Source organism: Capricornis sumatraensis, chromosome 1 (assembly GCF_032405125.1).
Source record: "Capricornis sumatraensis isolate serow.1 chromosome 1, serow.2, whole genome shotgun sequence".
NCBI lineage: Eukaryota > Metazoa > Chordata > Mammalia > Artiodactyla > Bovidae > Capricornis > Capricornis sumatraensis.
In genome coordinates this window covers 28,772,519-28,785,039 of record NC_091069.1, presented here as the reverse complement: position 1 = coordinate 28,785,039, position 12,521 = coordinate 28,772,519, and the positions used below count along the sequence as shown (strand labels likewise).

The following is a 12,521-nucleotide window of genomic DNA, read 5'->3' as shown; positions in this document are numbered from 1 at the left end:
AGACTGAAATTTGTAACTTTCCTGGTGGCTCCCACAGCCTGCATTGCAGGAGACCTGGGTTCAGTCCCTGAGTCAGCAAGGTCTGCTGGGGAAGGGAATGGCTTCCCACTCCAATATTCTTGCCTGGAGAATCCCATGGACAGAGGAGCTTGGCAGGCTACCATCCATGGGGTCACCAAGAGTCAGACATAACTGAGTGACTAATACTTTCACTTTTATGTAGAATTTAGCCCTTGCTTCCTTATTTTTAGGAACAGGGGTTAAAAATACCTGTTTGGCAGATTTTCTTCTTTTGAATGTTGAATGATTTATGAAAGTTAATTCTCACAGTGATTAGTACATTTTGGGTACTTGAGAAATACTATTTTTTTAACATTTTTAGTTAGGAGTGTTGTTCTGTTATCACTCAGGAGGAGACACGACTGTTCCCCCTCCCAGTCTCTGACACACAGTTATTGGTCTCCAGAGATCCTTGTCTCATTCTCTTGGTTTATTTATTTCCCATCCTAATTCCCCATTCCCACCTACAACTCCTGCTCTTCTCCCCTTTACCCCCTAAGCAATCATTCTGATGTGTTTGATGTCACTTCATTTAATTTGTTTGTTTGTCTCTAGTTTTGTATATTTCCTTGTAGAACATGTTGAGTCATCTTGGGTGCAGAAACGCCTCATTTCTCTAACCACTGGATACTTTTGGAAGGAAAAAGGAAGCATGGTTATCAGAGAGCCTCATGGACTTGAAAAGGAGATTGGAAGTTCAGCTTCAGAGACCAAAAACATCTTTTTTCCTTTTGAGAAGACAAGGGCTCAAGGCCTGTCCCCTCAGAGACTGTGGCTCTCGGGCACTGGTGACTGGTCACTGCCTGGAAAGCACCAGGGAGGAGCAGCGCCCGATAAGGGATTGACCCTGCGCATTGAGCAAGGGGCCTGATGTCATTCTCATCGGGAACAAGCCACACCCTGTTAGCAGGGAGGAGGGAGAGGTTATGCAGAGTCACGTGCAGGCTCACAGAACTCAGTTCAGTCAGTTCAGTTCAATCGCTCAGTTGTGTCCGACTCTTTGCGACCCCATGAATCACAGCACGCCAGGCCTCCCTGTCCATCACCAACTCTGGGAGTTCACTCAGACTCCCGTCCATTGAGTCAGTGACACCATCCAGCCATCTCATTCTCTGTCGTCCCCTTCTCCTCCTGCCCCCAATCCCTCCCAGCATCAGTCTTTTCCAGTAAGTCAACTCTTCGCATGAGTTAGCCAAAGTTCTGGAGCTTCAGCTTTAGCATCATTCCTTCCAAAGAAATCCCAGGGCTGATCTTCAGAATGGACTGGTTGGATCTCCTTGCAATCCAAGGGACTCTCAACAGTCTTCTCCAACACCACAGTTCAAAATCATCAATTCTTCGGCACTCAGCCTTCTTCACAGTCCAACTCTCACATCCATACATGACCACAGGAAAGACCATAGCCTTGACTAGATGGACCTTAGTCGGCAAAGTAATGTCTCTGCTTTTGAATATGCTATCTAGGTTGGTCATAACTTTTCTGTTTTCACAGAACTCAGACATTTCCAAAAGCAAGGCTTGAAAGGTGAACTTTGTGTACAAAATTTAATTCTAAATAGATTGAACACACAAATATAATACCTAATACTATAAATCTCCTTGAAGAAAATATAGGATTAAATTTTCTTGACCTTGTTTCAGGCAGTATTTTTAGGTAAGACACCAAAACAACAAGTAACAAAAATAAATAAAGCAGACTTTACCAAAATTAAAAATGTACTTCAAAGGACACCATGAAAGTGAAAAGACAGTCCACAAAATGAGAGAAAATATTTGCAAATCCTATGTCTAATAAAGGTCTTGTGTCTATTATCTGTAAAGAACTCTTGTTTTGTTGTTTAGTCACTGAGTCACATCCGGCTCTTTTGTGACCCCCATGGACTGCAGGTCACTGGTTCCTCTGTCCATGGGATTTTCCAGGCAAGAATACTGGAGTGGGTTGCCATTTCCTTCTCTAGAGTATTTTTCTGACCCAGGAGTTGAACCCACATCTCCTGCATTGGCAGGCAGATTCTTTACCACTGAGCCACCTGGGAAGCCCCAAAGAACTCTTACAACTTAGTAATAAAAATAACTCAATTTAAAAGTTTGAAATCCAAAGGATTTGAATAAATGTTTCTCCAAAGAAGATATACAAATTGCCAGTGAGAACACAAAAAATATGCTCAATATCCTAGCCCCCATGGAAATACCAATGAAAGTCACAATGAGATACCAGTTCACACCCACTAGAGTGGCTGTAATCAACAAGTGTTGTTGTTCATATTTTTAGGAGAAATGAAAACGTATGTCCACCCAAAAACTTGTACACAAATATTCATAGCAGCATTATTCATAATAGCCACTAAGTAGAAGCAACATAAATGCCCATCAACTGATGAATAGATAAACTGTAGTAAATCCAAACAATGGAACATTATTTGCCACTAAAAAGGAATGATGCTACAATATGGATGACCCTTGAAAATATTATGCTAAGTAAAAGAAACCTGTCCTAAAAAAAACAATGCATTTATGACCCCATTTGTACAAAATGTCTAACATAAGCAGTTTGTGGCTGGACAGAGGAGCCTGACTGGCTATGGTCTGTAGGGTCACAAAGAGTCAGACACGACTGAAGCAACTTAGCTCACACACACAGGGCTGAAGGAATAGAGAGTTTAGGGGGTTGCTGGCTAATTGGAACAAGATTTCTTTCAGAAGTATTAAAATTTTTCTAAAAACCTGTTGAGGTAATGGTAGTACAATTCTCTGATTACACTAAGAAACATTGAATTATACACTTGAAATGGGTGTATTTTATGGTATGAATCTTATCTCAATAAACCTGATTTAAAAAATTCTTTTCCAATATAGATCTCAAAATAGCTGAAGGTGACCTTTATTTTTTAAAATAACAATTAAAAGCGAAGTGCCACCATTAAAAAGAAGAAAGGCAAAGAACCCCAGATACTAAACAGCACATGTGTCTACCCACTTTCTGTTTTGGATAACAAAACACCAAAGCAGACTGAGTTCTGGGAATGGCCTGTGTCCTCCCCCTAAGCTAATAGACAGCAAAGGAGGTGCAGATGAAAATAATATCAGTCAGTCTGACAGTCATTTGCTCTTCACACCAAAACACAGATAAAGACTGTATCAGAGAAACTTCCATCCCCAAATGGGCATCTTTCTCAGTTTTCCCAGTGATGGACGGTCTGGGCAGAGGCCAGAAATAGAAGAGACCTGAGATATGACCACAGGCATTGCTGTCCATACATAGGGTCCAGCTGGTCCTCTGCAGATAAGCAGGCTGGGGGAGTGTCCCTTTAAGGGAATTTTAATTGCTCTGCTAACTAGAGCATCTTTACGCAGCTTGCTAACGGGCTCCCAGGTATTTTGAGTTTGATGAGATACCCATGTTGGGAGATGAGTTGGATGCAATGACTGTAATGGCCCTATGAAACCCTAAATCTCTGTGACTCTGTGTAGTTTGTTACATAACAACATTTATTCTGAACAGAAACCCACAAAAATATTAATTAAGTTTTCTGCTTTTAATGAGCAATAGATTACAAGGAAATACACTGAGATTGAAGACTCATTTTCATAAAGTGTCTGCAAGCAATTTTATGTAGTCAGCATAGATTTAATACAATTACAGAATAATGAATATTCTAGATTATAAATTAGGAGATCCAAGTTCTTACCCCATCTTTGCCCTTGTCTGGAAAAAAGAAAAGAAAAGAAAAACAAAAAAGAACCTCAGGCTGTCAAGACCTCAGTTTCTCCATCTATAGAGTAACAATATTGTCTGGAGTCACCCTCTAATATATTCTGTGCCTTTACACTCTAGGAATCCCTGTTCTTCCATTTCCCTTCACAGCTGTGGACAAGGAGAATCCAGCCCAATATAATCATTGCATTCTCATTAGCTAGAGGTTTAATGCCATGTGAAGTGAAAGTGACTCAATCGTGTCTCACTCTTTGCGACCTCATGGACCGAAGCCCAACAGGCTCCTCTGTCCATGGCATTCTCCAGGCAGGAATTCTGGAGTGGGTAGCCATTCCTTCTCCAGGGGATCTTTCTGATCCAGGGATCAAACCAGGGTCTCCTGCATTGCAGGCAGATTCTTTACCATCTGAGCCACCAAGGAAGCCCCACTTAACGCCATAAGTACCATTTTTAATGACAAACATATAGTGTTCCATTTATACAGTAACTCACAGTTAAATCAAAGATTGAATTAGCCAGCCAGCTGTCTGTGTCCCGGGCACAGTGCCCTGTGCTCCGTCCCGATTCACATCCCACTTTTCCCCAGCCTTCTCCATGAACTCAGCTGGCTGGCTGGGTTACAGACTGTCAGCCACGTCAGAGACTCAGCTTGTAGCCCTTGCACTTTCAGTGGTACCCCGCAGTCAAGGAACCCAAATCCTGTCCATCATCCAAGATCTACTCAAGCCCCACCTCCTCCTGGACCTCAGAGACCCACACTGGACCACTGTAGCCTGCTGTGTAGACCCTACACTTTAGCTTTTTCTTTCTTTTTATTAGCTGTGATGTGCATTCAGGCCCTTCTCCTCACCTGTAAGCTCTCAGAAGGTGAAGTGCTCAGAGGCTCCCTGAATACTTGACGAGAACCTGCAGTTGTGTGGGTGGGGGAAGTGGGATTAGTTTAGCTATCCAGCCATTTCTTTATCATTAGTGCTGGTCAGCTCTTTGAGGGTAGCGTATTTTAAACCTTGGTCCTGTGAGAACACAAAACTTAAAAAAAAAAAAAAATCAGTAAAGAGCAGCTGACCAAAGCCAGCAAAAAGCCTTTCAAAGGAAAAACTAAGGTATATCTAAAGAAGACAAGTGACTTCCCTGGTGGTCTGGTGATTAAGAATCTGCCTTCCAATGCAGGGGATGTCGGTTTGATCCCTGGTTTTGGAACTAAGATCCCACACACTGCTAAGCAACTAAGCCCATGCACTGCAAATACTGAACCCAAACACCACGACGAGAGAGGCCCATGCACTGCAATGAAGACCCAGTGTAGTCAAAATTAAAAAAAAAAAAAAAAGGCAAGGATGAAGCCTAAAATTATACGTGAGGAAGGACTTCCTAAGAGCCCCCACTACCCCCAGGAGGGCAGGACCTCTCCTTATTTGGAAATCTGTTTAAAACAGATGAAGAGTTATATTTCTTGCACAGTATGAGTTCAGGTCTCCTGGAAATGCATCCTGCTCAGTGATTCCAAATCCTCAGCCCCAGTTCCTCATCACAGTGAGGTCGGAACCCAGGATCATTTGTAGGTTGTTTTCCTTAAGTTCCAAAGTGTCCACAGAATCAAGTAGTCAGAGCTGCAATGAGTTTAAAAGGTCACCTAATCGTGTTTACTCATCTCACAGGTGAGGGACAATACTCAGTCTGAGACTGTCCCATGATCCCAGCTCTGAGATCCTGCCTATCTTATGCTGATTCAGATCCACCACTCATTGGGTTGGGTTGGTCAAAAAGTTTGTTCGGGTTTCTTATGGAAAAATCCAAATGAACTTTTTGGCCAACCCAATAAATTAACATATAAGCATATACAGCAGCACCCAAGAGTAAAATTGAGTTGTGGGTATGGAAAAATTAAAAGAAAAAAAAACCTGTCTCACAAGGACCATCTCACATAATAGTCACAGGGTTTACTGGCCCTACCTGCCTGGCCCTCTGTGAGGTGCTGGCAAGGGAGAGGGAAAAGAAATACAAAGGTGAAAACAACACACAGTCCTGTCCTCCAAGCTTATCTCTCCAGTTGGCCAGATAATATGTAAACACATAAAAAATTAAATAATATCACCAGAGACAAATATAGATTCAGGGCAACAGGATGTCTGTAATGGGGGTCCTTTAGGAACTGTTGCTCTATAAAGAAACTGACCCTTGAGAGACCAGGATCAGAAGCCAGGAGGTCTAACAATGGGAGCCAGAGAAAGGATCCTGGAAGTAGGTGGGGCTGGAGCTGCCCTGGCAGGGTGGAGAGCTGAGATCTGCACGGTCATGGAAGGGATAGCTACACACCCATACGACCTGACCGCATGCTGAACCATGCTGACTTCGGACTTTTCTCCTCAGTAAGCACTGCTGCTCAACAGTCTGACCTTATCTCTTGGATAGCAGAATAACTGAGTAGGAAGGTTTCTTTTTACTTCTGCACCAGAAATGAATCATCCACCAGTCATGTCTTCATCTGACTGATGCTGGCACTTCCCACCATCTTTCACTTACACCATTTAGCACTGTTTTTTTTCCTTGACATTTATCATTTCTGTATGTGTTTGTGTATATGTGTGGCTGCACTCTGTTATCAGCAGGCACAGACCATACTGGGAACGGCCCCATCTACAATTCTTTTTCTTCAATTGATCTATTTCTTTATTATTTTTGGTTGCACTGAATCTTCATTTCTGTGTGGGCTTCCTCTAATTGTGACGAGCAGGGGCTACTCTGTATTGTGGTGCACTCATCTCTCATTACTGCAGCTTCTCGTTGCAGAGCATAAATTCTATGGTTTCGACCTTCAGCTGCTATAGCATGTGGGTTCATCCCCTGTGGCATGTGGGATCTTCCCAGACCAGGGATTGATCCCATATCATATCCCCTGCATTGGCAGACAGATTCTTAACCACTGGACCACCAGGGAAATCCCTCCATCTATAATTCTTGAAGTTTACTTTCAGCTCCTGGGCATCATTTAGCAATTATAATGCTGTCATAGGCAGAAAAGAAATGAGCCAATTAATCATTGTCAATTCTGGTCCCTATTTGCCAGATGAGTTATTTGAACAGTATAGCTGGGAATAATTTGTATCAGATTGTATTTCCTTGTTTTATGTCCCTGAAAAGATATATTTAACATCATGGTCACTGTCCCTGAATGTCCTGGAAGCAACAGAGGTAAAACCGAATGTCAGAAATTCATTCATTTGTTTTCAGCAAATATATATTGAACACATTTCAGTATATAAACTATGCTGAACTCAGGATAGTGGGCTGCCGAGGGGCCTTGAATAGTTCCTATAGGTCCCTGAACTTGACCAGGACCCTTCTGGTCACCTGCAGATAAACAGAATGCATAGTTTCGTTTCTGAAGACTGTAACGGGGATATTCAGCATTATCTAATTCCTTGAAATTCCATTCATCAGATGGCTTTCTAATGGGGACCCTGCGCTCTGTGATTACTCAGACCAGTGGTTCACCCAATGGGACTTTGCCTTCACAAACTGGCAAATCATAGCTGCCAGCTGAGATTAATCTCCACAACTTCAGAATGTGTGTCTATCCTAGTCACTCAGTCGTCTGCTTGCTAGAGGAAGAACTCCGTTCACTCCAGAAAAGACAGTGATTTCAGGTCCCCAGAGAAGTTAGGAATCATCAGTGACCAACAGGCGCTCTGTGTCTGCTGTACATCGCCCTCAAGGATGCCCTGTTTTGTTTCTGCTCTCTCTCCTTAGCCTGATTTCCTATTTTTGTTCTATTTATTTCTGTCTCTATATCTGCTGTGGTTAGCTAGCTCAGTAGGTACCCTCCAAATATATTTCCACTCCAATACACACACATATTAAATGATAGTTTACCATGTATTGTCTTCTTTCGCGGGACATCCTGCTATCAATGCAATCATTTACATAATTGTTTCACTTAATTCTCACAAAGATTCCTCTGAGGGAGGTGTATATTTTTAATCCTGTTCTAGGGATGACTAAACAGAGACTTGGAAAAGTGAAGTCACTTAGCCAAGGTTACAAACCCCACAAGAAACCCAGATAGGACTCAATCCCAGGTCTTCTTGACTCTAACACACACACTGCTTTCCTTTACATCAACTGACCTCGCAGGACCTGGGTTTTCTCCATTCAGTGAATAGCTTATACTAGAAGATTGCCTGACTCCTGACACCATTTGATGTCTGTGAAAACAGCTTGCTGTCCTTTGAAACTTCATGTTTAGGAGAGCAAACTGAGAAATGTTCTACTTAAAGAGATGAAGAGTGATAGCTATGGTCACAGATAATACTGTATTTTAAAATAGTGTTTTACGGGCTTCCCTGGTGACTCAGTGGTAAAGAATCTGCCTGTCAATGCAGGAGACACAGGTTTGATCCCTGGTCCAGGACGATCCCACATGCCATTGGAGCACCTAAGCCTGTGCACCATAACTATTGAGTCTGTGCTCCAGAGTCAGTGAGCCACTACTGAGCCTACATGCTGCAGCTACCGAAGCCTGGGCTCTGCAGCAAGAGAAGCCACTGCAACAAGAAGCCCATACACTGCAACTAGAGAATAGCCCCCACTCATGCAAGTAGAGAATAGCCCCGACTCATGCAACTAGGGAAAAGCCTGCACAGCAATGAAGACCCAGCACAGCCAAAAATAAATAAAAGTAATTTTTTAAAAATGAAATAGTGTTTTACACAAGGTCTAAGTGGATTTAGTAATTTCAGAAAAGCCTTCATATTAATCCTTACAGTATTCCTGTGAAAAGTGAAAGTGAAGTCGCTCAGTCGTGTCCGACTCTTTGTGACCCCTGGACTGTAGCCCAAGGGACTCTCCAGGCAAGAATATGAGAGTGGGCTGCTATTTCCTTCTCCAGGGGTTCTTCCCGACCCAGGGATCGAACCCAGGTCTCCTGCATTGCAAGCAGACACTTTAACCTCTGAGCCACCGGGGAGTGTACCCAAATCAACTCAACAGTCAGCCCTCCCTCTGTAGTGCTTGTGTCCCTGACCCTGTCAGAGCATGGGCACTGCTGGCTGAAGCCCAGAACTGAGGTGACTTTACAGAGAAAATCGGGGAAAGAAACAGAAGCTGAGCCCAATGCTTCCAAGTCTTAGGGTTTCTCCTTTAGAGACGGTGACAGTCAACTCAGGGCATAGAAACAACCCACAGAGTTTTCCTGTATCCAAGTCAGCAGATTCATTTTTTTAGTCTCAAATCATAAAAATTATGTTCTCTACCTTCTCTGATAGAGTAATCCAGTGTTTGTACACATTGCAAAATGATCACAAAACGTCAACCTCCAACACTGTACACAATTACCAAATTTTTTTTTCTTTTCTTGTGATCCTTTTATAATCTACTCTTTTGTGTGCTAAGTCACTTCAGTCATGTCTGACTTTTTGCGACCCTAAGGAATGTAGCCCTCCAGGGCCCTCTGTCTATGGGATGTTCCAGGCAAGAATATTGAAGTGGGTTGCCCTGCCCTCCTCCAGAGGATCTTCCGGACCCAGGGATTGAACATGCATCTCCTATGTCTCCTGCACTGGCAGGAGGGTTCATTACCACCTGGGGAGCCACCTGGGAAGTCCCATCTGTTCTCTTAGCAACTTGCAAATATGCAAAGCAGTACTATTAACCACATTCATAATGCTGTACGTTAATCTCCAAGACTTATTAATGTTTTCCACTGACACACTATAAGACAGTGGCTTCATTTGTCATCCAGCAGAGGAAGCCTGGACTTGTGTTCATAAACTGAAGTTAACCATCTCCTTTTGGTTTCCTTGTACCTACATATGTTTGCCCATTCTCCTTAAAGTAAAAATGTATAGGAGCAGGACCATTTCCTGAAATTCTGGCAGCAGCTCCTCCTGTGGAGCGACACTCCACATAAAATAGTTCAAATAAAATACTCAGAGAAATGGGGTTTGGGGGCAGTTTTTTTTTTTTCCAGATCTTGTACAACTCAGTGGTGTAGGTATGACCAGCTTTGGGTTGAAGCCTTTGTAATACCCACTTTTAACGATATGAATATACCTTGGATACAAAGAAGCTAATCACTGAAGAGAGTTTAGCTGCTCATAGAGAGTTCCCAGCTAAGGACAATACATGAATGAGGAGAAATGTGAAGGCCCAGGTTCTGGGAACAAGACAAACCTTCAAGTGTCCTTTGAGGAAATGGGGGTCTTTATATACTATGGAGAAGGAAATGGCAACCCACTCCAGTGTTCTTGCCTGGAGAATCCCAGGGATGGGGGAGCCTGGTAGGCTGCCATCTATGGGGTCACACAGAGTCGGACACGACTGAAGCGACTTAGCAGTAGCAGCAGCATACACTATTTCAGAACTGTCGTGCTGGAGAAGACTCTTGAGAGTCCCTTGGACTGCAAGATCAAACCAGTCAATCCTAAAGGAAATCAACCCTTCCAAGAATATTCATTGGAAGGACTGACACTGAAGCTCCAATACTATGGCCACCTGATGTGACGAGTTGGCTCATTGGAAAAGACCCTGATGCTGAGAAAGATTGAAGACAGAGAGGGGTTGACACAGAATGAGATGGTTGGATGACATCACCGACTCAATGGACATGAGTTTGAGCAAACTCCAGAAGATGGTAAAGGACAGGGATGCCTGGCATGCTGCAGTCCATGAGGTCGCAAAAAGTTGGACACAACTTAGCGACTGAACTGAACTGTTTCAGAACATGACCCTTCTGGAACTGTCAGTCTTGGCACCAGAAAATTTAAAAGACTTCACATGTGGTTCGTTACCTCTGGATGCATCTCATAAATAACAGATTGCAACAACATATACTGACTTGCGCCTCGGGTGCTCCGTGTCCCCTTCAGTCTATAGTCTCACTTCATTGCTTGTTGCCCACCCCCGACTCCTCCCTTGGCTCTCCTCCAGCGGGGCTACATCCTTGAGCTTTGCTTGCAGCCTGCCTGCGTTGCTTACCGTCTGTCTCCCGTCTACGTGGCTTCTCTCCCCAGTCAGATTGCAGGTGCCTTGTAGACACGGCCAGTCTCAGACATTCATCCATCCCATCACAAAACCACCCCATCCATCACCCTTTATGATTGTTTCTGGGTCAGTAAGACATCAGTGTATGAGTGTGTAGGCTCAGTCACTCATTTGTGTCCACCTCTTTGCCATCCCATGGACTGTAGCCTGCCAGGCTCCTCTGTCTGTGGGATTTCCCAGGCAAGAAGGCTGGAGTGGGTTGCCCTTTTTTCCTCCACAGGATCTTCCCAACCCAGGGATCAAACCCTTGTCTCCTGCATTGGCAGGCAGATTATTTACCACTGGGCCACCTGGGAAGCCCAAGACATCAGTAAGATGCTGAAATACTTATGCTGTGCCTGATTGCCTATGACAGGGCAAGGAAAAGTGGGAGGAGAGCCTTGGTCAAAGTTTCCTGTGGGACATGGACAGGACCTAGAGAGGAAGGGACCGATTCGTGGAGAAGGTTCTGGGATGTGTTAGGAGAAATATTCTGCATCCACCCACTACTTCACTTCTCCTCACTGGCCTCCCCTGTTCCTGAGGAAACCCAAAGGCAGTTCATGCAGAGAAAAGCCTCCTCCCCTCAACTTCCCAAAAAGAAATTGGACCTTTGGGGTGGGCAGAGGAGAAGAGGGAGGAAGCTGGCCTTTTCCAAAGGCCCCTCCTCACTGGGGCTTCCACAGGATTCCGGCCCCTGGATTTCTGCTTTGACAGAGATGTGGTCCCTCAGGTCGAGAGGGGGTCAGTCCCTCTCCAGACCCCTCTCTCCTTCTCTTCTCTCTCTGCTTCCTCCAGATGAACTGAGTCTAGGGCAGGCGACCCAGAGCCTTGGGTACTGATCTGGGTTAGAGGCCCCCAGGCAACCTCAAAGTCCACCCAGGTAGGAAGGAAGTGGGGGTCGGGGGAAGTCTCCACCTAGATGCTGGGAAGGACTAGCCATCCAGTGGCTACAGAGTCCGTGCATGGAGCAGGGGTAGGCTTCATCCTGCGCTCGGTCGTCTTCCTGGGTCAGGGCAGACCCCTCGGGCTCTGAGACCCCTGCGGACAGGCCAGGGGAGAGGCCAGGACCCAGTGGCCCTGGAGGAGTCTGGGCTGAGCCCCCTCGCCGGCCCCTTCTCAGGGCTCAGAGCCCGGCCTGGTGCGGAAAAGCAAACAGGCCCCGGTCGCTGCCCTTTGGACCTTGTGCAATTTGCCCGGTGCTCCTTCAGCTGGGGCCCTGGGCAGGCGGCCTTAGGCCTCGTATAAATAGAGCCCCGGGCGCCGGCCGTCCATCCCCACTGCAGGTGCAAGTGTGGGTGCGGGGCTGGCTGTGGGCGCCCGTCCCCCGGAGCCAGCGAGCAGCGCCGAGGCCTGGCCCAGACAGCAGGCGGCAGGGAAACACCGCCCAGGTTGGCCATGGGCGCCCCGAGGCCCGCGGTGCTGCTGCTGCTGCTGCTGCTGTTCCTGGATGCCGCCTGCACCCAGGCCAGTGAGTGAGGCCACCCAGCCGTCAGGGTGCAGGGCTGGGGGTGGGGGACCAGGGCCCCAAAGCCAGGGCTGGAGTGGTGGCTGGGGCAGCTTGGTCCTGGGACAGAGGGAGGGCAGCCCGAGGATGGAAGGACGGGGCACAGGACCAGCTGCGAGGGGCTCCTCTAGACTCAGGGTGGGAGTGGGGGAGGTGATGGGAGGGACAGAGGATTCTTCAAAGCCTTCTTCCCTGCTAGAGGTTAATGCAGTGGTCCTC

At 45.7% G+C, this 12,521-nt stretch overlaps 1 protein-coding gene across 1 annotated transcript in view; it reads left to right on the top strand.

The window, feature by feature from the left end:
• Positions 1-12,193: 12,193 nt before the first annotated feature.
• The window catches only part of APOB (apolipoprotein B), a 39,726-nt gene continuing 39,398 nt past the window's right edge, over positions 12,194-12,521 (top strand). The window contains exon 1 of the mRNA XM_068966590.1: positions 12,194-12,266. Within this exon, the coding sequence (XP_068822691.1) occupies positions 12,194-12,266 (73 nt within the window). The remainder of the gene's footprint in view (positions 12,267-12,521) is intronic.